This window comes from Filicampus tigris, chromosome 1, assembly GCF_054856515.1.
Source record: "Filicampus tigris isolate MCC_2025a chromosome 1, RoL_Ftig_1.0, whole genome shotgun sequence".
NCBI classification, from domain to species: Eukaryota; Metazoa; Chordata; class Actinopteri; order Syngnathiformes; family Syngnathidae; genus Filicampus; species Filicampus tigris.
In genome coordinates this window covers 19,238,301-19,265,081 of record NC_141217.1, presented here as the reverse complement: position 1 = coordinate 19,265,081, position 26,781 = coordinate 19,238,301, and the positions used below count along the sequence as shown (strand labels likewise).

At 39.2% G+C, this 26,781-nt stretch overlaps 4 protein-coding genes across 9 annotated transcripts in view; 1 reads left to right on the top strand and 3 right to left on the bottom strand.

Annotated features, from left to right (window-relative positions):
• Positions 1-83: 83 nt before the first annotated feature.
• lrif1 (ligand dependent nuclear receptor interacting factor 1) lies at positions 84-4,361 on the bottom strand. 4 transcript variants are annotated; one of them, XR_015085930.1, is made up of 4 exons: positions 4,027-4,361; positions 2,349-3,546; positions 1,068-1,848; positions 84-324 (listed from the first exon to the last, which is right to left on the bottom strand). XR_015085930.1 is itself a non-coding variant. In XM_086024688.1 (4 exons), exons 1-4 carry the CDS (start codon positions 4,062-4,064, stop codon positions 1,162-1,164), a joined length of 1,812 nt encoding a protein of 603 aa, XP_085880814.1. In that variant the 5' UTR covers positions 4,065-4,361; the 3' UTR covers positions 84-1,161. The 4 variants fall into 4 exon arrangements, 3 of the variants coding, with proteins under 3 accessions (XP_085880814.1, XP_085880813.1, XP_085880816.1); XM_086024688.1 differs by having other exon boundaries at positions 84-1,430; positions 1,542-1,848; XM_086024690.1 differs by lacking the exon at positions 84-324 and having other exon boundaries at positions 1,281-1,468; positions 1,542-1,848.
• A 770-nt stretch (positions 4,362-5,131) lies between these two features.
• Positions 5,132-14,295, bottom strand: renbp (renin binding protein). The gene is made up of 11 exons (XM_086024684.1): positions 14,154-14,295; positions 12,827-12,936; positions 12,643-12,718; positions 12,487-12,562; positions 10,251-10,429; positions 9,092-9,319; positions 7,367-7,448; positions 7,030-7,205; positions 5,877-6,008; positions 5,479-5,566; positions 5,132-5,382 (listed from the first exon to the last, which is right to left on the bottom strand). The coding sequence occupies exons 2-11, from the start codon at positions 12,925-12,927 to the stop codon at positions 5,309-5,311; spliced, it is 1,212 nt and encodes a 403-aa protein (XP_085880810.1). The 5' UTR covers positions 12,928-12,936; positions 14,154-14,295; the 3' UTR covers positions 5,132-5,308.
• Positions 14,296-15,862: 1,567 nt separating this feature from the next.
• pex10 (peroxisomal biogenesis factor 10) overlaps positions 15,863-26,781 on the bottom strand; it is a 94,253-nt gene continuing 83,334 nt past the window's right edge. Inside the window, exons 1-6 of one of the 2 annotated variants that reach the window (XM_086024685.1) lie at positions 19,466-19,723; positions 18,765-18,845; positions 18,142-18,554; positions 17,382-17,554; positions 17,077-17,212; positions 15,863-16,021 (exon numbers count right to left, since the gene is read on the bottom strand). In XM_086024685.1, the coding sequence (XP_085880811.1) occupies positions 15,953-16,021; positions 17,077-17,212; positions 17,382-17,554; positions 18,142-18,554; positions 18,765-18,845; positions 19,466-19,577 (984 nt within the window). In that variant the 5' untranslated portion in view covers positions 19,578-19,723 and the 3' untranslated portion in view covers positions 15,863-15,952. Of the gene's footprint in view, positions 16,022-17,076; positions 17,213-17,381; positions 17,555-18,141; positions 18,555-18,764; positions 18,846-19,465; positions 19,724-26,781 lie in introns of those variants that run through there. The other variant, XM_086024686.1, reaches the window with a different exon arrangement.
• plch2a (phospholipase C, eta 2a) overlaps positions 21,325-26,781 on the top strand; it is a 136,514-nt gene continuing 131,057 nt past the window's right edge. The window contains exon 1 of one of the 2 annotated variants that reach the window (XM_086024627.1): positions 21,325-21,413. The gene's annotated coding sequence lies outside the window, so the exon portion shown is untranslated. Of the gene's footprint in view, positions 21,414-25,592; positions 25,700-26,781 lie in introns of those variants that run through there. The other variant, XM_086024619.1, reaches the window with a different exon arrangement.

Below are 26,781 nucleotides of genomic sequence, written 5' to 3'. Positions count from 1 at the left end.
GTAGGAACATTACTTGTGGTGTCCCCCAGGTGTCGGTTGTGAGGCCCAATGATATTTACATGTGTAACGTACTGACACAAGCATTTTTTGTAAGGGTAAATTATGAGTAATTTATTAATCTAAAGGCCAAAGGGCTTCTCAACAATTTAATAAGGTGACTGTTGACAAACATTTCAGAGCAAATAAACTATTTTCACAACAAGCCTTTTAAACAGTGAAAATATTTGTTTTGTATGAGACATTACTTCCAGTTTGGCGTCGATTGCTTCAGACCCAAACACTTGCAGTTGTGGTATGCAGCATGTAATAATTGTCTATGCAAACCTAAAAAAGAACAAAACAAATAGACATTTGTAACATTCACAAAAAGACTGTAAATGACCTATTGGCTTAATTCTTGCTCAATGCAAAAAGAAGACAGCAGTCGTACTTAAGATTAGTATTTCATTCAAGTAATTGTTCTGGTAGGTGATCCGATCCAGCAAATTTAAATAAATTAAACCAATGGATGTTAATGCTAAACAGTAAAAAAAAAACATCGTTATAATATTGTTTTCAAATATATAAACAAGTTGACACAATTTTCTTATTCTAATGTTAAACCAACATTATTTAACAGAAATGTTATCATTAAACTCGACATTAAAAAAAATACACTTTTATAAACACGGTCATAATTTAGCAAAAATACAATGTGGTGCAAATATGTAATGACATCAATTTTGAGTAGCTGCATAAGAACGTCCAACTGAAATTGATGGAAAATGGGAATCAGATTAAGGGCTATGTTAGAAGGTGTTAAATCATTATATTCGACAAAACAAATAAATTGAAATAATATTTGTATTGTGATCCACTTTTTGGATGGCTACTCCTCCTTCTAGGTCAGTTTTGGTTCATTGCCATCTTAATTTAGCTCCACCTTCAATGCAACTGCTGCTGCATTTTTCAACATTGAAGGACATTCTTGGGAGTGTTTGCGTAAATTACTCTATTCAACTATACTCAAATGCTACAGCCAAACTAACACATTTAGAATTTCAAATGTTTATCTCATACACACATACACTGGCTTCTTGTTCTCTGCTGGTTCCTGTGAGTCCATGCAGTCAGGTTGGTCCCACTTAAGTTATACATGTACTTATTTTATTTGACCTTTTGTCAACGTCTACTCCGTTTACTCGTGTGGTCTCTTGTCCATGTTAACCTCTGTGACTCTTCCACCCTGGTGCCGGTCTTGACGACGAGGCCCGGGGTACCAGGGACACAACATGAACACATTGTGCGCTTCCTTGCCCTTCCCATTCTACTTGTATTTGAACGAGCAATATTCAGGCTCTGGGCAACTGAGTCCTGGGAATTAGGAGTGTCATTTTCATCTGAGTTGGGGAGATCATCATCGATTGGCTCCATGTAGCCAACCATTAGCCCTGTGTCCAGATCACAGAATATTGTCTTATGAGAACCTCTGCCAGAAGGACATTTTGTATTTTTAGCTTTTCTATTCTGGTTCAAAAGACAACACTTGACTGAGTCGTTACCTGCATGGGTACTTGAAGTGATAATTTCCCCTGATAGTTTTGCTCTTTTGATATGAACTGGACTACTGCTGCGGTCAGGGTCTTGTGGATTGTAACAGTACTGCATGAAAAGTTCACTCTCTTTCAATAGGTTTCCACTTTCCTGAATGTCCTCTGCAGGCACCTTCTGTGCAGGCTCATTGAGTCCAAGACCAGGTGATCCTGGATTAATTCTCTGTAGACAAACTCTCACATCAGATGTAACCCCAAACATTTGCCTTAGAAGGTGGTCAGATGATATGGAAACTGGTAGACCAGTTGAGGAATTCTGGAAGTAAAAAAATAAATAAATAAATAATACATACACAATTTTAATTATAACATGTCATCTTGGCTGCATATTCCATCACAAATCATCTGCTTTTTGTCCGCTGCTGCACCGACATAGAAGAAGAGAATAGAAGATCAGATAAAGGCTCATTTTCTGTTTTTCAACTTCCAGTTTTAAAACGAGACACGGGAGATGGCTCGTTCCCTTTCAATGGAGACAGCAACACTACCTTCTAGCGAATATCTTCACACCTCCTGAGGTTCGTGTCAAAAATAAATGCGCGCCGCCGCTGATCCACAAACATACATTCGACAATTCACACGCAGAATTTAATATTTAGAAATAGTCATGATAAATCATGACAAATGCACACACACGTTTAAAAAAAAAAAAAACGTGAAAATCTCACATGTATTTATGGATCTGAAAAACACACATGAAAATCATGGATGCATTTGTGTGAATAACTTGAGACAAATCTTTCACAAATCGCTTACCATCATGCTCTGATCAGGTTTCTGGCTTGCACCAATGGAGCTTTCTTGTATCAGTTGATCATGGGCAGTATCGGAGCAATTGTTGGCTGTCCTCTTATGTTCAGTCTCACGGTCCAAAGTCATTCTGCTTGTTTCATACTCCAGTGTTTTTCCAACAAGACTTTGCATTGGCACATTTCCAGATTTTGGTGGAAGATATGATACAAATATTACATTATCTTCATCCAAAGTAGGGTCTGTCTGTGGTGTTTGACTCAAGTCATCTGAATTATCGTCAGTGCAAAGATCAATCACTTCATTTGGCTCCTTTGGAGTGATGATACTTGAGTGTTGCAAGAGTGACGATGAGGATGATACTGCAGAGTTTAGCTGGCAACTTTTTTCCGTGCTCGCCGCTGCCGATGCAAGGGCGAACTTTTTGGCTGCGAAAAACACCCTGCCATCGCACATGACCAAGTCTTGGTGATGATGTGTTTCACTCGTTATCATGCCTGACACAGAAACTGGCGCCATTTTTTCAAGCACTCCAAACTCGTTGCTCCTATCCAGGTTTTGAAAGGTTTTTGATGGAATAGAAGGAGAATGTGGAAGGTCAACGGCAGACTCATTAGAGTTGACTTCTTCAATCACCCACTTCATTGGACTATCGGGCCTCTGGGAAACCTTTGGAATTAATTTCAAGTGTGATTTGGGTGATCCCATTGGAAGTGAAATGATAGGTGATGTTGAACAAAACGTCTTGCTTTGACAGGCAGTTGTTTTAGATGATACAGTACGCACACTGGCCGAGTCAGAACTTGACAATGAATTGGTTGATGACATCAAAAGCTGTTTCTTAATACCGGAGCGACCTTCAGAAGCTGAAACTGTTTGCACCTGACTTTTGAGAGGTCTGTGGAATGCTTGTGGTTCAACAGTCCTAAGTGGATGTGTATTTAATGAAATGCCAAGTTCCATTGATTCACCTGCTACACCAAATTGACAAGGCAAGGCATTCACAAGGGAACCCTGATTGCCCGCAGATTGTTTCGTAACCAATGACGTCACGACTTGGGACACATTTCCCTGCGTTTTACGTTTGATGATGACTTCACTTTGGACACATTTCCCATTGACCATCTGAACAGGAATCAGTGTCATGATATTTCTTCCATCAGCACCAATGGCAGGCAAAGCCTGGTAGAAAACCCCAGTCCCTCTGAGGAAAGTAAAATGAGCAGAGAAACAATTGATCAGTTAAGAGCACCATGAAGAGTAAAAACATTCATATCCACAGGATTCCAAAAAACATCATTGCATACTGCTGTCTTGGCGAAAAAATATTGCAGTGTAATGTTTTGAATGTTCTGTATCTTTTCCATTTGGTATACTTCAATGGATCCAGCTGCCCTGTCGATTGTGTGTGCGAGCTGCTGTGATGTATTACTTTGAATCCTGTACCTAACCTGTAAAACACTTAGATCTATACATTACATACGTACTTACTTTTACTTTCATGCACTGTAAAATACATGTACAACGTCATGAATATGTATGATGCAATATTTACGACTCTGTCAAATCATTAATCAGAAAGGAAAGGTACAATAATGCATGTCAAGTAACACCGGAGTGTCTTTTCGTGTCTCCCATAAACAGCACACGTCATAATACCTGTCATTTAAGTTGGTCACTTTACCTTTGAGTTATATTGTCTAGCCGAGGTGCGGAATACATGTCTCGGTCAAATAAATGTGGTATACTCCACTTTTGCTGTGAGGTATAAAGAGAGGCTCGAGAGCGGCATGCTAACTCTAGGAATAAGCTAACGGTCGCAGGCAGGCAAAATGAATTAGTAAACTCAGGGTCCACGTTTGGTCGTCCATCGGTGTTCACCCATTGGATCCGTAAAGCTCCACCATATTCACTTAAAAATTGGACAAAAACAAGGAATACATCCTCGCCTTCTTGTGTTTCATGTGTTTCTCGGTCCTTGTTGTGTTTTTCTTCTAAATCTAGTTTTATTGAAGGTTAGCAAACAACTTCTGGTGTGCAATAGCACCGCCTTCTGGTATGGAGATCTTACTGCGTCAATATTTAGTAAACAATGGCCCGCGGGCCAAACCAGACACGCCCATTCTCTTATTCGGCCACCTAGTATTCATATTTACATACAGTATTTGTTACTGTAATGTATCAGTTTCCCCCTTTAGTTTTTAATCAATTTATCGACTAATTGTGTTGATTTAAACCAAAAAGTAAATATAAAGATTTTTTAAAATTAAATAATCGGTAAAATATTTATAATTTAAATAATTGTGCAGCCCCAGTTAAACACCTTCAGATTTGTATTTGATATTGTAAAATATATTTATAAATCATTTTCTCATGCTTCATTTTTGCACATGTAGACATAGCACCGATGTGACCGGCAACAAGTTGCAGCTCATCTGTCCAAAGGACTTGCCGGTTTCAAGTTATCACTGGGACCATTGTGTTTTTTTTTCCCATCTTGGCACAGTGGAGCATGTAGTCAGCGCTTCTGCCTGACAGCTGGAGGACAAGCTCAAGCCTTTCTCTCCCCATGTTTGCCTTTTTTATATTTTCTTTTTTTTAACATGCACGTTAGGTTAATTAAATCCCCAACTGCCCCATATTGTGAGTGTTAATAGTTTTCTGTCTCAATGTACCCTGTGATTAACTGGCGACCAGTCCAAGGTCTACCCTGCCTTTTGCCCAACGTGAGCTGGGATAGGTTCCAACTCCCAACAATCCTGAACAAGATAAGCGGTGTACAAAGTGGGTGGATTGACAGACTCATCAGGGGAGTGTTTTATTTCATAACTCATCTGAAACTGAAGATATGTAAAATGAGTAACATAAAACAGCTACAGTGCTTTAAAAATAAATTCATTACATTTTGATTTGCAACAGTTTAAAAAAGATGTGTCCCTCGCAATCAAACACGATGGAGAACACATTCACGCTGCGTTATTCAGCAGATCATCCAGAATACGCTCACACATATACAGGCAGCGTGGTACATGGAAGAACCCTGCAGAGAAAATCGATACAATTATCCAGAGACATTTATTTCATTTACAAAATTGGAAAATCATTCACCAACCCTCCAGAGCAACGTTATTCTCACCTTTGAATGGGCCTCCTTTAAAATCCAGAACTACTTTTCCATCTTGTGACAGATAACCAAACCATTCACCGTGGCGGGCATCAGAAAACTACACACATACAGGCACATGTCAATTAAAGAAATGTGAAGCAAAACAATTATGTGACTGTACAGTGACTGTAAAAACTCCCCATAACCCCATTAAAATGCTACATTCTTATAATGTGACAACTGACTGTGCTATTGTATCATGCAATTTAGTCAACTCGACTCTAGCAAAGGTCAACTAGGCAGTTTTAACCCTTTGCTAACTGCATCGATAGATAATACCTAAATATACAGTATGATTGATCACCCTTGGAAAAAAAAAAATAGGTGTGGGGTGGCTTGAAAAGTTTGCGGTTTGGTACAATACTCACATGGGTAAATGTGTAGTCATAAACTTGAGAGAACCTCTCCAGCAGTCCGGGCCTTTTGGTTTGGCTGTAGGCCATGAGGAAGGCAATGAGAGCCTCACAGTGAGGCCACCACAGTTTCATACTCCACTCCAACTGCTCAAACACACCAAAGATCAGATTTATTACCACCCAACAAGCAAGCCATCCCAGCCTTAAAGATAGCCACTGAAAAGAAAATGCATACATACATTCCCTTAGAGCCCATAATTTTCCAACTCTCCCTTGCTTGATGTGACGATACGGCACTCCTTTTGCTGTATTTTATCTTTACCTGTACTCTCATTCTCACAGGTAATTCTTTTCATCTTCACGTCGCAAATATACTGTTGTGATGTAAATGTCAGTGACTTTTACATGGCAGATAGAATGACTGTATAATAACTATTAAAATAAAATAAAGCAAGCAAGCACGGCCAGTTTTTATTGCACGGAGAAACCAACAGTAATCTAGGATGATCGTTGAAACCAACCATCGTTGAAACCAACCATCAATAAGTTGAGTGTAAACATATTTTACCCACCCTATTTTTTTTACCCGATGTACGAATTTGATAAACACAGACATACAAACTTTATTTTACATTTATATATATTTATATTGTTTGAGCATCATTAAGATGAAAACGGCATAACCCTAATATAAAAATATATTCCAAAGGATGTGTCAAATCATATACATTATGTATATCGCTGGCGCCGGGCCAAAACCTCGTACCCCTGAAATGTCACTTTTCAGGAGACCCCAAAAAATGGCAAGTTTGTTCAACCATTAGCATTGCATAGTGAAAGAAAGAAAGCCATTTTCAACACTTTATATCGGTCAATAATGTCTAAAAATAACACCTATGCGTGTGGAATGACCAATAGTATAGATTTTTGAAAAAATATTAAATTCACCATAATGTGGCTTTAGCCCGACACCTGCGATTGTGTATTTGAAAGGAATTCTTAGATGAGGCCCGGGAACTGCCCGGTGGCCTCATAAGAAAATATAGTATCCAGAATGAAATTCCTTCTCGCAAGTTTGTGTAATTATTGTTTGTGATATTGTCTCCAAATGAAATTGTTATTCCTTGCCTTTGAGTATTACAACAACTAGTGATGACTGAATTACCTGTGTGGGACAGTGGCCATCCACATCCAGAAAGTAGAAGAGGCCACCGTGTTGTTTATCCCAGCCATATTGAAAGGGTAACTCCACAAATTTATCGATGGCTTTCTCCTGCAGCTCCTTGTCCCCCCATTGAGTAGCATATTGAAGCAAGAACCAGCCTGCTTCCAAGGCATGGCCTAAATCGGCATTGTGCGCATGAGGAGGAATAAAATAAAATAATAGGACACATTATTAGGAAGGAGGTAAAAAAGAAGGGCCTTGCTGGAGCTGGGCCAAAGCACCAGCAATGTTTAATCTATTACTTGCACGACTGCTTAGCAAAAAGTGGGTCATTTACCTGGATTCTGCAGTCGGCCTTGACAACCTGGCAGCTCCGCCCCATCCAATGACACATTCTCTAAGATTGCTGTGCCATCTCTCTGTACAAAGAGAAGAAATATGGGATCAATTTGGCAAATAGAAAAAAAGACACTATATTCTTACATATTCATATTTTTGTGCAGAGTTTCCCCCACTTTAATGTTTAAGATCATTAAACAAATGTAAATATCAAACAAAGATAACCCAAGCAAACCTAAAATGCAGTTATAATAATTTTATTTATGAAGGAAAAGAACTATTCACAGCTTTCCAGCCCTGTGAGAAAAGGTATGTGCCCCAGAAACCTAATAACTGGTTGGACCGCCCTCAGCAGCAACATCTGACTAACTGGCAGGACATTTTCCCCTTTGGATTTTCTGGTAAAGAGCAGAATTCATGATTCCGCCAGTCCAGGGGCGGAGCCAGAACGTGGCTAATGGGTGGGCCTGGAAAAATCAGGGCGGGCCTGAATATTTCTCTCACTGAGCACAATCCTCCTATCCCGACACATCGTATATTCAAATACAATGACAAACTGAATAATATGAAGTTCAGATCTTCCTTAGACAACCACAATTATGCCATTCTTAATATTCAATAAAAAAATAAAAAAAACACACACACAAGGAAACACAAACTCTAAAATAATTCAACCTCCTAAGGCTTAGTGGCCACACACGTGGACAGCACTTTCTAGCTCTTGTGTCCACAAGCGTGTGCACTGTGGAACTGTGGGTGTTTTGGACACATATGTGGGCACTAACACCGACATCTTGTGGTCTCAGAAGAGTATTACATACTACAGTCAAAATACAGTATACAAAATACAGTACAATACAATACATAAAACTAAAAGATGATGCTTAGTGTTTCTTCTAATTAGATTCTAATAAGCCCAAATAGAAAAAAGAAATAAAAAAAATGCATGTAAAAAAACAGCTTGGGCCTTAGGAGATTAATAGTAATTTACCAAAAATGTAAAAGTATATATTTCATGAATTTCACTGGGTGGGTGGGCAGTGTGTCAATCTGGGTGGGCCTGTGCACACCCAGGCCCACCCATGGCTCCGCCCCTGCGCCAGTCAGAGCAAGTCACCCAGGCCCTGAAGAAGCAGTGTAGCCCCAGACCATCACACTAACACGTTTGACTGTTGGTATGATGATATTTTCCTGCAATGCCGTGCTCTGGGGGTATCATCCTAAAGCTTTAAAAATGGCTTTGTAACCCCTTTCTGATTGACTGATGTCATTTACATTTCTGAATGAATTTCTTTGGATCGTGGCATTTTATTGCAGATTTTTGAGATCTTGTGGCCGGCTCCATCTTGTCAGACAGGTTCTATTTAAGTGATTCCTTGACTGATGGTCTGGTGGTAATCAGGCTTTGGTGTAATAAGTAAAAATGAACTCAGCTTTCCCAAAGATGAGATTCGCCACAGTTGTTGTTGTTGTTGGACTATGACTTGTTTTTCGGAAAAAGTACAATGACTCGATTCAATTCGAAAGTCGTTCGTGACTGTCAACACGAAGAGCAAATCAGGAATTCAGGTGTGAGTCCAAGGTCTAATATTCATTATGAAATTTACCCAACTATACCTAAATGTGGTAAAATACTGCACATACAGTGTGTGGACTGAGACTTTTTGCATGCTATGATAATACACATGACACAACATGCAATTACATTATAGCTTGCTCAAACCTGGACATGCTGGAGAATCTGCTGCACACACCAGCTGCTTAACTTTTTGTACTTCAGGACTGCTTCCTGACCGCGGCCTTCAGTGAGTTGTTGCACGAGACACATCAGCATCATTGGAACCGCCATGCTGTTGGTAAGTGTGTCACCGGGCAATGTGGGTCGGCCCAAACCTGTTGGGTCAACCTGAACCCAGAAGATGAGCTGCGCCATCATCTTTTCAGCCTCAATCTGGGAACAAAACAAGCAGTGAAATGTTAGGTCAGTTACATTTTCAGGGCTCTTGCAGACATCATTTCCAACAATCTTAAAATGTACTGTTTGTATGAAAAGCAGGAAGCCTCCCGATAGTTTCCTAATATCCAGATGCAAGTCAGCATGGCAATGTAAAATAGACCTCTAAAGCCTTATTTCCTCATCTTATTTCATACTGGAATGGTCAACACTGATCTTCACTTATATTTATTTTCATTGCAGGATGTGTAGGCTGGATCGCAATAGGTTGGCCAATTACTTACACACATTCGGTTTGGACAGGTTTGTTCATCTAATTTGGTGTAACATGGGTGAAGCAGCAAAATGAACGCAGAAGTAAACCGACACATTTGGTCTTCAAACTTAAAAGATATACAGTGTGCAACCAATCCAATGGGGAAATCCTTCATCATGCAACAAGATACAGTATCAAAGGGGTTAATTTGGGGAAAGTGTTTAGTCTGTCCAAGTCAAACTGCTAGATTTAAAAACTATAGAGTATGCATTTTCTGTTCCAATACATTCAGAGGGGAATGTTAATAGTGTGAGTGCAACACAATGAAACACCAATTGAATGAATTAAATGAAAAAGATGGTGTGCACACAACAAATACCTCATAATATATGTCCTTTTTCTCTTTGTGTAATCTGTGTATTTCACAATTATCTCAGTACTTACATAGAACATAAATGCTGTGTAGTAAAAAATGTGTTAAAAATAAAATAAATTATTATTATTTATTACTGTATAGTGGTACAACAGAAGAATGCATTATTTGAACTCCCGTTTAAAGATCAACAACACGTACTGTAGTATAGAGCAAAATATACAGTAACTGAATGAAAGATCAAAATAATTAAACTTAGTGTCTCTTAATGGGCATGTGCAATTTTTTTGACTTTGTACCTGCATGTCCTTGTCACCAGTGACTCTGCTGAGCTCGTCTAAGGCCATGATGTAGAAACACTCACTGAATATGGTCCTCTGTACTTTTACTGCTTTACCATCTCGCGTTAAACAGAACGCGCACTTCATCTGACCATTGTTGCTGGAAACACGAGCAAACTTCCTCAGGAAAGTCCCTCCTGAAATGTAAGAGAAAATACTAGTAAGCGATCAGTTATGAACGAGTTTCATCTGCGCAAACACTTGCATGCCGACTCTCACACAGACACACACACACACACAGAACAAGTCTACACCAACACGTTATTATGTTGATGCCATGTTTTTATGGTATAAAAATGAGACCTGCATTTTCAAAACCTTTTCCATCATTAATATTACGTACTACCTGTACAATTCAGTTGAAAGAAAAGGCTATTCCAGAGGGGAAGTAAAAATAAACAACTGAGAGGATGTGGTCGCAAAAGTGTGCACACCCTCTTATAAGTAGGGATGTGACTGCGTTCAGAATGAAGCAGTCACAAGCAAAAATATGTTGAATGAGCCTCTGAACTCCACATAAAGTTCAACTGCTCTAGTAGGCTTTTCCTGATGTTTTTGTAGTTAGTTTACGTACAACAAAAGCTATTGTCTGCTGCAGAGAGCTTAGCATCAGAGGGATTTTATTGTTGAAAGGGATTGGTCAGGAGAAGGGTCCAAAACTATTTCCAAGGCATTAAACACAGTAACACAGTGGAAAACTGTAAAAGACAGTCAGCATCAAGTAGAGAAAATATGGCACAACATTGACATGACCAAGAATTGGATGTCCCTATGTCCAAAATATGAAAAGGTAAAAGACAGAAGCCTTACATTACAAAAAAAATCAACCACGCCTGGCTGAATTTTGAAAAAAAATAAAAAATTAAAAAAATCAAAACACACACATTTGAAATCAACCCCCATGCTCTGGTCCGATGAAACCAAGGCTGAGCTTTTTGGCCATAATTACAAAAGGTATGTTTGGCGCACCAAAACAACAACAGAACCACAGTGAAGAATGGCGGTGGCAGCATCATGAACAGGGGCTGATTTTCTTCAGCTGAAACTTGGGCTTTTGCCAATATGGAGGGAATTTGCCACAATTCTAATTAGCAGTCAGTGTTAACACAAAATCTTCAGCCTTATGCTAGAACACAAAAAACAAAACATTAGAACTGCGGAAATGTATTTAGGGTTAGAGACATTTTAAATAGTGGCAAGTACTGACTCAGATTACATATAAATTTGAATGTGATTGGTTAATTCTGAACATAGCAACATCCCCAGTTATAAGACTTGAATAAGACACTTATGCAACTACATTATTTTAGTTGTTTATTTTTACTTCCCCTCTGGAAGGTTATAGGCAACATTAACGGTAAAAAAAAAAAACTTTTAAAAACTTAGTTTCATTGCTTATTATCAAAAAAACCTGTGTAGCCTTTTTATATCCACCATGTGAATGTTGTGAATGTGTGTGCGTGGGTGTGTGCGCGTGTGTGTGTGAGTTTGAAAAAAGCTGACTCACTGATGTACTTTGTAACATTTTGTACTTATGGGAACACAAAATGTCGGGCAAGCAAGTTGCAACTTTTTGGGCTAAAAAGAGATTGAGTGCAGATACGGTAAGGGTAAATTACGCAATCTCTAAGAAGTGTGATTTTTACATAGATTATGGCGCCATGTTTTGCATACGGAGCCATACTGAGGTCTGATCTTCTGACTCGCGAGTCCAGATATAATTTGAGTCTCCAATGCAGCGACGTCGCATTGATGATGTGCTTGCTTAGATTCCGGCAACCAATGCTTGCACAGCTCATCAGCCGATATTTAACTCAACTTTATTTATATAGTGCTTTCACAACAGCGGCAGCAATTGCGACCTTTGCCAAGAATATTGATGGCTTACTGTCTCTATTGGCCAAACAATAACTTCAGATACTAGATTCCCCTTTTCTAGCAACTTCAGCAACAAAAACATTTTCCACTGCACTGAGTGAATCTCAACCAATCAATGGCAATCATGACTATCAATGATTGAATCAACCGTGACTAAATACATGGCCAATGATGATATAGTCAAATTGTGCAGCCGTAAGAAAGAAACCCAAGTTGCAACAGAGCAGAAGAATACATGGTGACTGTGGTTGTGAAATTCCAGATAATTAGAAAGCAATAGTCAGACAATTTTGTATGTCTCAAGAAGTGCACATACCAGCTTTGGCGGCTTCAAGGATTTCAGGCCGGTGGAATCTATCCATTGTTCTGTAGAGGCGACAATACATCCACACCTGGGAAAGAGCAAGATTATTCAAGCCGACAACGGGAAAGTGTGCACTACATGCGTGACAAACCCACGACAAAGGCTTACCTGTCTTCCCTGCAACCAGACATATTTCAGCTCGTCATAAACCGTCCCATTCTTCCCTATACAATTGAAGAAGCCCCTGAATCAGGAAGCAGGCTGTGATCAATAAGACTGGACATAGCTTTCTGACATTTACATCTTCATCAGTACTCAGGTTTATTCTTTTCAGGAGCAAGCGGTACAGTACCCATAAACAGTGTCATGGGAGTATTTCAGCCAGAAGTCCACAACGTTGTTCAGCTCTTTGCGAATCTTCTCTCGACACTCCTCCAGTTTCACAACAGACATGGTGCTCTTCTAAAGGAAAAGGGAAAAATTGTATGTGAAAGAATAACCAGTGACTGACCTGACTGTAATCCAAAACTTTATAAAATGTAACTATGTCTACATAGTTGAGTGAAATTTCAGGTAATCATCTGAGTTTGCACATTCTACCCCTTCTACCCATTCCAGTGAGCAGGATGTGTGACATAAAGAGTTTGGCGATACCAGCATAAATATGTATTGTAAAAGTGTACAACCTCCAGCAAACACAAGGAAAGGTGTACCGTGCTTAACAGGGAAGAAGCTCTCATATACCCAAAAACTACGCAATTGTGAAGTTTAAAATATTCCGGGTTTTTTTATAACCCTAGAACACCATCACTAACGTCGGGTACATTTGCCCCGATAAAATATCCCGGATAAAATACAGTTTTCATCAATTTATGCAAAAGTACAACAATGTATGCCAAATTGGAAGTTGTCTTCTTTAATTTCCCAATACAAAACATCACATAAAAAAATGTGTGTTCGAGGGTTAAAGGCTTTTAATAAAAAGATGACCGTTAACTGCACCAATAAACTGAAGATACCTCTGCCATGCGAAAGCTTAGTGAAATTTAAATCTTATTTACGTTTATTAACATTTAAAGCAGATCTGCTTAAGATTTATTTTATGGTTAGTGTACCCGCATTTTTAACCTAACCCTATAGCGTCTACCCTGCACCGGGAGCTTCGGTGCCTTAAGACAGCGAATGTGGAAGAGCTGCGCGCATAAAGTCCATTGATAAAAACATACTCATTCTGATTTGTTGAGCGCTCTCTCTCTCTCTCCTCCCCCCCCCCACTCTCCCCACAGGTAGATGCCCGGTCCGTTGGCCCCGCCCGCTGGTAATACGTAATGCATTGTTTTAAACTTTTATTTCAAAGTCTTTTGCCCTTGCATTTCTGACGGGATAAATGTTGATAATTCAGTCCTGCACTTAAAACCTACTACAATTTGCCATTATTTTGTCACTTGCATCTCTGTATTCAGTTGATATTCACGTGACTGAAGGCCGCGGGTGTTTTTTGTTTTGTTAGCAATAAGAAGCAATAACAACCACGGGAAAGCGAGTTGTGTTTGAGCTGCAAAAATGCCGTGACCACACGCTGTTGGACATTTTCGCGGCTAAACCGACGTGCTTCCGCTTGAGCTGTACCGTACATAAGAATCAAGCACAAAACGTGCATTCGAAAACCGAAGCGTTACCTGCTGCCGAGATCGCAGGAATAGAAGTCGAGTGGACCTATGCAAAGGATCCTCCAGTCTTACTGCCGCTCTGCACGCATAGGGGCGTCATGTGATTACGCAAAACAACCAGAAGCGGAAAGCGCCCCTGTGACATCATGACTGGAACGTGGCGCTTTAAAGCAGAAACCGTCAGAAAAAGCATGACTTTACCTTAAAAATATTGTGTGAAGTACGGAATCGAATAATTTAATTTAATTTGTAATTTATTTACAAAATATAGGATGCACTCTATGGGCACCCCCTCCATCTTCATGATGAGCGCACTATGATCCACCACCCCCACTTACATCACGTTAGCATGCATGCGTCTTTAGTAAGATATGCAGCCGTAAACTTTTGCCACACGAACGAACAAGTAAGTTCAAATGTATTTCTGGTGAATTAGTGCTTTACTTCAATATAATGAGCTGGCAGTTTAGCTAGATCTCTCTTACTCCTAGAAATCAATTGTATTTTTGTGTAAAAGTTTATTCTTTGTCAATTTTTTTCTCCATTCTCATTCTTGCATTCCTCACGCAGCTGAGCTGTTTGCTCATAGGTAACACGAGGTGGAGCCTGGACTTGGAGAAAGCATTGGAGCGTCGTGCAGAGTGGCCGTCATCTTGAAACGGGAGTCCCTCGAATGTCCCATCTCTCCAAATTATTTGATTTATACTGAGACCTTACCAATAAAAAAAAAAAACTCAGGACTCACTGAATTTTTAAGCAATTCTCATGCGGTTTGCTTTGTTGAAAACGTCAGACATGTGGCTACGTTCCTCTGCCGGGAATCCCCTCAGTCTTCTGCCCCCGACCACAGGTTCCACCTTGGCATTTTTGCTACATATAATAAGTAGGATCTATTTTTTCCCCTTTTCCCCTTGAAATGAGTGAAATCAAGGTCCACACTCTATACCAGTTGGTGGCGGTAAGACACCACATAAGTTGTATTGCCTTACAGCAAGAAACAACCTATAGAAGATGTTTGCCTGGCCCCGTGGTTGTTTGGTGTTTTGCAATAACAGTGTGAGATTCACAGTCCTGTTGTGTGGATTATGTAGAATTACATGACCCAACTTTTATCACCATTTATCACTCAACGTGAGCTAAAAAAAAATAAAATAAAAGACAACAACCCAAAAAACAAGCACCAATGTTATCATTTTTGTCCAGATGGCTTTTGGGAATTTGCAGTGACACTGAAGTGGGGTTTCAGCAAAAAAAAAAAAAAAGAAAAGTGATTGTTCACTGAATCCTGTAAACACTTTGTAACACACCTAGCACACAACAAGCCATGCCGAATTGCTTGTAGCATTCAAAAATTGCCATTAGTTTTCATGCTTTCGTTCACTTTTTGTACAGGTCTGGTTGTTTCTGTTGCAGCATATTTTATAGATATTCATCAGGTCACTTTATTTCATCTACTGTATTCATTCAATAATGACAAATCATAGTGGATTACTGAATTTATTAAATTCTATGATGTAATCAAACAATTGTTCCAGTATTATTGACTGATGCAATCAAAAACTGAATTCCGTCTTTTTTTTTTATAAAAAAGGCACAATCATCATTTCAAAGATCATACACATCTGTCCGTCTGTTATATATAATTTGAGACAGAGAAAGTTACAGGATTGAAAATATTGATGTCTTTATGGTGTTTTTTTTTGTTTTTTTGGGGGGGGGGGGGGGGGGGGCAGTCTTGCAAGTGCTATTAATTTAAATTAATTATTTTTTTAAAAATGAAATGAGTCTACCAGGACCATATGCATCTTCTATCTGTAGTTCCTCAGGTACACTAGTCGGTGAGGCTGGAACTTCTCACGGCAGAGGGGGCACTCGGCCTGTGTTAAATCATGCAAACACAGACATACACAAGGGACTGAATAAAACAGTATACTCACATAGAGCATCAGGTATCAGACTCACAATACCGACAAATCACAGTTTGAAGTATGAACGTGCTTATATGGAATTCAGTCTGCAGGAGTAGCATTTATTAATGCAAAATGCATAAATGTACGTTATACTACTGTAAGAATAATAATGTATATCATGATTCATGTGTTAGATTTTTCATGATTAGGCTTGTTGGCTTTATTAGCTTTGTAGGTTTAGCTTTATATTATATAAAAACAGGGGAGAATGTAAGAATAATAATGTATATTATGATTCATGTGTTGGATTATTATTATTAGGCTTGTTAGCTTTATTAGCTTAGTTTATTAGCTTTAGCTTTTTCCATATCTAGGCCCAACTTGCTTGATGTGCTTTGCTTCCACATATGTATGTTAATGGCTCACACACACACACAGACAAAACAATTTCAGAGTGTTCCAGCTGCTTTCGCTCCACTTTCCCTTAGAGCTGGAACACCTTTGTAATCAGGGCCTCCTAAGAAAATAAAAAGAGAGGAAGCGCAGGAGCCGGGTAGAGGGTTTTAGGAACTGTAATAGTACACTTGCCTGCGCTCTCCTTGCAAGAAAAAAGACAATATTGTGCTGAGTGTCTTCTCTCCTCATTGTGTGCGTTGTTTACTAATGTCTCACTCTGACAATTACTTATACTCTTAACTTCTGCAAACAACTTACCGGGTAGGTTAAATTGAGTTGCTCCCTGATATACAAATATGTTAGTCTCAGTTGAGATACGGTATATCACTTCGACACAATTCCTTGACACAAATTTATGCTTTTAGGGCTTTTATTCCGTGAATAGCTACACTTTCATTGAAAAGCTGAGGGTAGGTTCCAGGGAAACATTGTAAGTCATTTGACCCTTGATGGGTGGACTGTCACTCCAGAGACTCAGTTATTGACATAGAAAATATTCAAAAGTCAACGTTCCATATTATGTCCCCTTTAAGTGATTGTGATGATGGTTCTCACATGGGCCCTACCTTGGTGTTGCACCACTCTGTGATACACTCCCAGCAGAAGAGGTGTCCGCAGGGAGTACAAGTTGAATGTCTGCGCTCCTCCAAGCAGAGGATGCAGCGGGTGGGCGAGGACCTTGACTTCTGGGTTTGCTGTGGGCTGAAAAAGTAAAAAAGCGTGTGGTATCAGGGTGTCGAACAGAGTGAACTATGGCCATCTTATTCATGCACAGTCAGAGGGAACACGCATTGCTCATTTAAACACCATACAAACTGCATCATGACAAGCAGACTGTCATATCACCACACATGTATGACTGTAGTTTTACCTGCCAGTAAGGTTCCTGTAAAGCTTCCACTCCTGCCTGGCTCTGTGTCTCTGTCTAAAGTTGTTGAGCTGCAGATACACTGTGATGAACAGCTGGATGAAGGAGACGGCTCCCAGCAGCCTGTAACTGCTTCTGATGGTCCCATCATCACTCTGAGGCCCTGAAATGCGCAGCTGCACACACAAATCCACACAATTATAGATAAATACTTATATAAAAGCAGTCAATGTCCTTTCCGTAACTAAAAAGTTAGAACAATCCCAAGTGTAGCCAGCAGTGTCATTTATTAATTACAGAGTGAATGAAAATCTTTTACCAGCCTATTTCTGAACATATCTGTGAGGGAGATGTGCATTTCCGCAGGTAAGCAGAGCGACACTCCAATTTTTTGGGGATGCACAGATTTGCATTAGCTAACAGTGTTTAGTCCTGATAAGTGGCTCACATGTTATTGCTTGAAGTTGTCAACAAGGAGGAACTGGGAGCTTATTTGTGTATTGTTCACAGTCCAGTGCATCACATTCACGGGTGCACATAGTCATTGCCAAGTTGATATCAGTGGCTTGGTGCTGCCGTCGTGAAGGAAAACAGAATCCATGCCATATAGAGGAGGCTTGTGTGTGCTACGCAAGGCAACAACTCTTGAAACTGTTTCAGTGTGTCATTCATAGCATATAGGTTAAGACAAACCCATTATGGAGTCCTCATTTGAGACAGTTGAAACATTGACATTGAAATATTTTGAATGTAAATGACTTACATAGCTGATTGCAGACGTCCTCTTGGACAGTTGATAGAAAATGCCGCTGAAATAAAAGAGAGCCACGTGGAATCTGTGCAGGAGGGTGAGTGACTGCTGGAGGACAAACACACAAGGCAAACACTTTTTCCTCTGGGGCTCTGACAGCAGCCCCACTGCCCTCCGTATGCATCTCCTCAGCCACAGTTCCAGGCTCCATGGCCCGGATGCAGCCTGCCGCCGTCTGACACCGCAGCTCGGCTCCTCTGCACCTTCGAGCTCGTTCTCCAAACAGACTAAGACCTTGTCCAAGAAGTAAGGCAGGAATGTATGGCAGAAAACAAAGAGGCCTCGTCTGGCTAGGGAGGGGATGCGTCTTTTACTGGGGTCAACTTGGATGATATTGACGTATTCCTCACCCAGAGTCTGGTAACCTGATAAGGATAGTAATCAATGAATTAGGGCTGGGCAAGATGAGCATAAAATAAATTATTTTATTTATCCGATTATTTTCCCACAAAAATGAATTGTTGATTCAAACTGACCACTGTACACGCAGTACACAACGTTTGACCTCTGCATTTATCCCAGCACATTTAACACAGCAGTGACGGAGACATTTCACATTGTTTTGGACAGCCTACCCACGAGTGTTGTTAAACCAAAATAGGCGACGTCTGAAAGTAGCTCAACTTCTTTCCTCCAGTCCAACCACCTTTTAGATCCTACAGAAAAGGAAATAAATGTTCAATAAACTGTTAATGACAGCTAGAACTGAGTCCAGTGTAGATACAGTCGATATAAAGTTAATATAACCCACTTCAAATGTCAGGTTGTTGTGATGTGACGTGAAAAAAAAGCTGAATTGTTGAAAAAAAATCCCTTATCAAAGTGACCAATAACATATACAACTCATGTGGCTGTGTTCAAAATTAACTTATGTTTAATGGGAACCAACATACAATTTCCACAATTTAAAGTGCCTTTTATTAACATCGTATCAAGTTTTGATGTTCTAGTAGGCTTTTCTTTGCATGTTATTGGCTTTCGAGCTCCATTATGCTTTTCACCATGTTTCGCTGAATAGTGTTCTTTTATGAGGATCAGTGCTTTGTTTTCACTGCAGGTCTGATGGAGGTAAAATTGAATACAAGATGACAATTTGCTCAACAAAGTTGTTACACTCCTGGACAGTTTAGTCCCCGCCACGAAGTGATGGCATGAGTCTCGTTCCTGAAACGTTTTAATCAAGCCAATAAAGTTGAAATTTAACCAAGTAAACGGACCTTCTTTCCAAAAGCTATCTAAAAACAGAGCCTTATGTGATCATTCGGGATGAACTCACCGGCAAGCGTTTGAAAGGTTTCATTAGCGTTGTTTCGAAGGAAGGTTTGGTAGTATTCGTCCTTCTGACCGGCTCGAATTAGCTGCGACTGATTGGCAGGAGCGAGGGGCATCGTGAATTACATCGGAAATCTTTGTGCCGAAAGCTTTAAAGTAACAAATGTACATTTACACAATAAGCTATTGCTTTTCTAAACATTCGACCCTGTTCCACCAGAACACTGGAGACAGGAAACGCGCCGGAAGTGGACGCTCCGTAAACAAAACCCAAGACGGTAAAAATCTTGATTCATTTTTTCACAGCGTTCTCTACTGGTTATTGTAGATATTGCAACCACGCGTGCCATACGGCGGTAGGGTGTTTATACATCTATACTATACTACGGCCCGTAATGCCATTTATAGGACATTTTAGCATGACCGTTCTTGATGGTGACGAAAACCTAAGCTTCTGCGAGGGAACTAGTAGCAAACAAACCCTTTTGTAATTTGTCAAAGACAGATGAGAAAACATGGCTTGAATTATCTTTTTGTGGGGTTGTAACCAACGAGAAGTCGTAGTTTGAATGAGTGAAATTGTCAGCTGAAAGGAAAATAAATTCTACCCTGCAAATTTCCCCATTGTGAAACTAATAAAGGTCTTATCGTATGCAAAAATAATTATGCGCAATTAGTAGCACAACATTTTTAGAAAATGGAGCCAGAGACATGAAAAACAACAACAACAAAAAACATTCCATATTAAATAATACTTCAAATTTGAATAAAGACAAATTGTATTTCAATGCTAATTTAATTTTAGTATTGCTGTAATTACAATCACAGAGTTGGAAATAATCAGCTCAAGACGCACATGTGTTTGCTGCCTCGCAACTCGTGAAAGTCAAACGTTTATAATGTAATTTTAAAAAAGAGAAACACTTTGAGATAGTATGTCTTTTTCTGATGATATGAGTAACAAAGCGTTGGTTTGAACGACATACTCCATTATGGCTGGAAAAAAAAGACTTGATGTCATGAGTTTATTGCTTACTTCTTTTTTTCCCTCTACCTCAAGATGTCTAAAAACTTTGACACAATTCAACATTAATTTATAAAACTCATTAAAACGATTACAACAATTATGTATTATTTGACAGAATTTGAGTTTTTATCTAAAGGTCTTTTGATGAAATGCTACACCACAGCTTTCTTTGAATGGTAATAATCTAAAAAGTTCATTTGCATCCTAAAACGTAATATAAGACCACTGTTGGACAACAGCAATGCACTCCTCATCTTGACCGCTGGAAAGAGCATTCATTATAACTTATATGATTCACATTTACATTTAAAAAATGAATGCGCACTGACTAAACGTTATCACTGATCAATTTGTCAGTGCAGCACATAAAAAGTATTTTCATCTATGTAGGTGAAGAAAAATAATTAATTTCACTCAAGTACTCTACATTTTATTTAGAAAATAAAGTTTATGGTGGAAATAGAGAATGGTTCTTTCTACTTGAATACTAGCTGATATCTGATCTGAGTGTCTTGTGTCTTTTTACAATGCGCCACAGGAAGCTCTCCCACCAGTGAAAAGTAGGTTAAGCACGTCCATTCATTCATTCATGAAAGCTTGTCTATAATCAGACTGCAAAGTTGCTAAACCAGTTCCTTTCTCTCCTCTGGAGCCAGCAAGGTGTAATGTATCTGCCTAATAATGCATCCCATTATATGGCCACTCGTGTGCCTTAGCTGTATCTATCTATGTATACAGTACTCCTCATAACCCTTGGACAGTCTGTTCCCCATCCTGCTTACCAGGAAGTTGAACTTTGCTTTCATGTGTGAAGCAAAGCAAGTGTGTATTCCCCACTTGTCCTTAAGTGCTAACAACTCATAAGTAGTTAGTTTCAAGGTGGACAGTGTGGTTGGAACTGTGCTGCTTGGAACCAAACCAACAGGTAAGATTCAACTGGATGCACAGTGTGTTATATAGGTTTTATTTTATTAGTAAATTGGTGCTTTTAATAACCACATTCACAAAATAAGCACTGCCGTGTTGCAGGTCTGATGACAATTGCAGATAAAAATCGCGTTGCTTACTTGTGTTGCATGATTTATGCTTGTAGTGCTGTGCTGTGTTTAGGCTTCATACGCCTTGTGTTTTAAAACCAATGTGACTTGGTGAGATAGTCAAATAGGCTATTTTAATCGACAACAGCTTTGCCATTTTTTTTTACTCCTATAAATGTGCTTTATACTGGATGGATGTCTCTTTGTAAATAACATACCATTCTATACACACGTTATGCTCTACATATATACTCTACATCCCGAGATGTGAATGTGAACAAAAGCAGCAAAAACAGGCACCATTGTATTTTCTTTATTTTATTTGTGTGGTAGTTGCATCGTTACATCACAGATTTCATTACATCATAGCAGATGGTGAATGCAAGGTTCTAAACACGCTAAAAACAGGTGCAGCTAGCGTGTTTAATTATTTGTTGCAGAGTGTTTCTTTCGTTTGGGGCAGAAAACTGAAATGAGTGAGCAGAAATAGTGCAGGCTTTGGGAACGAAGAGGTTAAAACTGCACTCTCGTGGCGGAGAGATTTTGAATCTTATTTAACCGTACATCATTGTGATCTAAGATTTGAAGGACAGCCATTAGGACTAGAAGCAATTTAACAGAATGTGTTCATGGACATTTATTGTGGTAAAGAGAGTGTAATCTGTCTTTAAGAGAAGAGTGTTGATGTGTGCTTCCAGTGGAACTGAACTGTCAGGCCAGATTCCCTGTAACATTATTTGCTCAATGTTGGAGAGTTGCAGATCCTGAGATAATTGGAGAATTGGTAGAATGAGGGTATGGCTGTACATGGATCAACAATACTATACATATTCATATTATATATGTTATCTGGATAGAATAAGTTATATAAACTACCAACAATGGAGTGACAACTATGGTTTACAAAACATGAATAAATAATGTTCAGATTTAGATTCAGATTCAGAAAACTTAATTATCGCTGTGCGGCACTCAAGGCAGCAGACAGCAGCACTGCTATTCACACAAAGTTGACAACATAAGGAGAAAATATACAGGATTTACATTATTGCAATGAGTATTGTAATTCCATCCATTATCCAAACCACTTATCCTCACAAGGGTCGCAGGCGTGCTGGATTGAGAAATTGAAATGAAAATAGAGGTTAATACTACTTGTGTGGCACTTGAGGATATATGGACAGTCGTACACATGCTATTGAGGGCAGTTTTGGTTGGAAAGCCCACCAGTAGTGGGAAGAAAAGACCTGTGGTACCTCTACTACAAATATTAACATTTGAAGGGATCCTGCTTGGCACATGCGCCACCTTTTTGTAGTTATTTGTTTCCATAGCCTTTCAAACCACCAGGTTTAATTTGATTTGTGCAGTTTTGTTTACGAAAACACACTAATAATGCTTCCCCATAACTCCATGCAGTTGGTGATACTACAATAATATAAATAGTTGACCTCGTTGAAGAAAAACACTTTTGGGAGTGCATTTTATTGCACACATTTGTCCCTATAACCATTTGGCCTAATGTTTTTGTACTGTAGCAATAATGCACAGGGAGATTTCAAATTAAAACATGTAATTATTGAGGTATGATGACATGGTACAGCTATTACATTGCTTGAAGTGAAAAATTGCGAATGTGTTGTAATTTGAACACCTCTTGAAGCAGTCCCATCTCGATGACCGTGTGTTATTCAAGATACCATATAATTGTGGCTGTGCATGTTTAAAGTGAAAGTCAGCCCAAACATATTTTTTCCAGAATATGTTCGATGCAGTCCCACTAGTCTAAACACAGCATTAATGATTAATGTTGTGTTTGTGGGATATGAGAAATCCACCCGTTTTTAGCTAGCTCGGGGAGCGGCCATTTTGTCACTTCTGTCGACTGAAAATGACATCGAAGTTGCTCAGGGCTCATTTAAAGACCAATCATGTCTCAGCTTCAGAAAACAGGTGAGGTGGTTATCTGAGCCCTGAGCAACTTTGATGTCATCTTCAGTCAACAGAAGTGACAAAATGGCCGCCCCCTCAGATGGCTGAAAGTGGGTGAATTTTGATGCTTAACTTATATTCCACAAACGCAATATTAATCAGAATCCCGTATTTCAACTAGTGGGTCTGTATAGAACATATACTGGAAAAAATTAGTTTGTGTTGACTTCCACTTTAAGTCTGAGCTATCCTGTGAGGCTATGTTTCAGCCCCGGTCAAGTCTTCAGGTGTTACAGTGCATGCATTATTCTGTTTCAATTGACACAGTGTGAAACCTTAGTCATGGCTGGAGTTGTGCAATGGAGGTGAAGTGACTGCGCTTGGGCTTGTCTCTCGTTTAGTGTTCGACACAGGAGCTTGTTGTTTCATTTTAACAGTGAATAGTCCTTTAAGTAGCCATGCTACTAATGTTGCATAATATGCTGCTTAGTTAGGGATGTACTAAATGTTAACAGTTAATTAACAAAACAAAATTGCTATACACTTATTCCTACACCCCATGAGCCCCAAATATACCTTATCCCTTTGCATGTGAAGTATGTCCTTGTCTGGAACATAGTGTTAAAGTCTCTACAAACCGTCATTCATGCTCATACGAGCGCTGTTGTACACTTAAAGCTACGACCCGGATGTGGAAGTCTTTTGTTCTCCTCCTAAAAGAACTTTGCGTTATTTTGCAATAATTACTTTTATTGCAAAATAACGTAACAAAAACGTATTGCGTTCTAATGCAAAAGTTTTACAATAAAATGCAACAGTAAACCGTTATAATGCAATATTATTGAAAAAGTTTGCATTAATTATCGCATTATATATATATATATATATATATATATATATATATATATATATATATATATATATATATATATATATTAATTAAGGAGTACAAGCAAGTACAAATAATGAGATTCCAGTTATTATTTTGGTAAAAACGTAATGAAAAGGCTTAAAAAAGATGCAGAAAACTCTATATAAATGTTTTCGGGAGCCGGGTCCACCGCCTGCTAGCTTGTCTCTATAAATGTTATGCTTTGGTCTATAATACTGACCTTTGAACTAAACTAGGTTTTTTAAATATATTATCATTGCCAATTCAAACCAATGTGAGTGTGATTTCAAAATAGCAACAAAAAATGATACATTCATCTCACTGGTAAGTGGAGCTATTTCACCGGCATCACATTGGTGACTCCTGATACAGACACAGTGACATCCCTTATTAAAAGCACACTTCATTTAATCTATGATTCACTACAAACCACAAAAAATAATTAACTGTTTGATGGAAATGTACTCGTTTGAATACATTTAAAAAAAAAAAAAAGTCATCCCATCTTCCACACCACCAGGGTCGCGGGGAGGTGCTGGAGCCTATCCCAGCTGACAATGGGCGAAAGGCAGACTACACCCTGAACTGGTCGCCGGCCAGTCGCAGGGCACCTTTTAAAAATGTATTATTATTCATTATCATTTTTATTCATTATCATTATTATTCATTATTATTATTATTATTATCATTATGAGCAGAATGGTGTGCAAGTGGTTAGCACACCCGCCTCACAGCAGTTCTCAGGTTCTGGGTTAGGCTCAGACCCCTCCTGTGTTTCATTTGCATGCCCTCCCTGCGCTTGGGTGGGGAGAGCTCTGGCTTCCTCCCACATTCCAAAAGCATGCATAATGGGTTCACCGACTAATTGCCCATAGGTGTGAAGATGGCAATGATTGGGTGTTTGTTTGCAACTGGCTGGTAACCAGCCCAAGGAGTACCTCATCTCTCACCCAAAATTAGGCTTCAACTCACCCATGACCATGATTAAATACTTCCCTTTAAAAGTTACCGAGAGCTACAAATGAATGAATAGCAATGCAAAAATAATGACATCATATCTATGTCTCAAATACCAGTTTACATTTGGGACACGCATTGGTGAGTGAATACGTGTTTGATGGTAACAAGGACTTGCCCTGACCTGCAACTGAAACTATCTGCCGACCAACCTCTGACAAACAGTTCTCAACATGCTCACCGGTCTGCCCACCACATGAAGCGAACCCCACCTCCATCAGACACGCACATTCAATGTGTGGACTTAGTGTGCATGGTGGCGGATCTCACAAAGCCCACTAAAGCTTTCCAGCAGGGTATCTGACCTTTTCATGAGACAGCCCATGGTGAAAGGTAAGTGAAGGAGAGTTCAAGTGAGTTATCATGCTCCACATGAACTTTTTGTCTAGCATCGTAATATCTTTTCAAACTCAACTTCTTCCTCCAACTTTTTCCCCACACACAAACACCTTCATATTTTTCTTCTCCACGTTCTGTTTTCAACACTGTATAATTTTAATTTGTCACCCTCAGGGTTTTTAATTTTCAGAATATAGGTGCATTGTGAGAAAAAAACAGTATGGTACAAACCTCCATGGGCATGTAATCTGCCTCTCCCTGGTTCTTCAATCACAGCCAACACAATAATAAATGTCATTATTTGCGTTTTTATTGCAGAATAATTCACACTGTTCAAGCTGTCACTATCATATTGGTCTGCTTCCCATATTTCCTCAAAAGAATACAAACGATTGATGTTTCACATTCTTAAAACTTTTTTAAATGTCTTTAAATCTGTTTCTATCTAAGCATTTTTTTGTGAGCAAAAATGTCAACTTGAGGACCCTCCCTAAAATGTGTGAAACTGCCTACATTAAAAGCTTAAAGCCGTAAATGTACCACTAACTGCAATCCGCAAACACTAAAATATCATTTCAAACTCTTACAAGTTACAACATTACCCTTAAATGTCATAAATGTCATACATATGATTTTGAAAAAAATGTCCTGCAAGTGCCATTGACTCTCCAAAATTTCTGATGAAGCCCAGGCTAAATTTAGCTTCACCCCAACATAAAAAATAGTAGAACATTTGAGCAACCACTTCCCTATTAGCAGAGCGGACGTAACGGTCCGTCCGTCCGAATGCCCATTTTGTGGACGGACAGACGGAGGACTAGAAGTTGGCCCAATGCCAATACCCACACTTGCACCCTAGGCGAAGTGCACGAAGGGTTCGAGGGCGTAGGTTACAAGTGTACAAAAATTGCAGAACGTGGACACTGCGCGTGACGTCATCGACTTATGCCGCTGCGTCAGCGAGCATGGCAGCACGGGTTGTTGTTTTGGCAATTTTGCTGTTTAAAATTACATTAAAATTTAAACGGTGACTTTAATACATCGATTCAAATTATACATATGGTATAAATATGATA

Bases quoted from the DNA above. Each gene is read 5' to 3' on its own strand.
- renbp (XM_086024684.1), bottom strand. From the start codon at position 12,927: ATGTCTGTTGTGAAACTGGAGGAGTGTCGAGAGAAGATTCGCAAAGAG. The intron at 7,449-9,091 runs GTTTGAGCAAGC...CTCTTTGTACAG, and splicing joins AGATTCTCCAGCATGTCCAG to AGAGATGGCACAGCAATCTT. The intron at 5,567-5,876 runs GTGAGTATTGTA...GTATGTGTGTAG, and splicing joins ATGACTACACATTTACCCAT to TTTTCTGATGCCCGCCACGG.
- lrif1 (XM_086024687.1), bottom strand. From the start codon at position 4,064: ATGTATTCCGCACCTCGGCTAGACAATATAACTCAAAG. The intron at 3,547-4,026 runs GTAAAGTGACCA...TACTTTCCTCAG, and splicing joins CTAGACAATATAACTCAAAG to AGGGACTGGGGTTTTCTACC. The intron at 1,849-2,348 runs GTAAGCGATTTG...TTTTACTTCCAG, and splicing joins AACCTGATCAGAGCATGATG to AATTCCTCAACTGGTCTACC.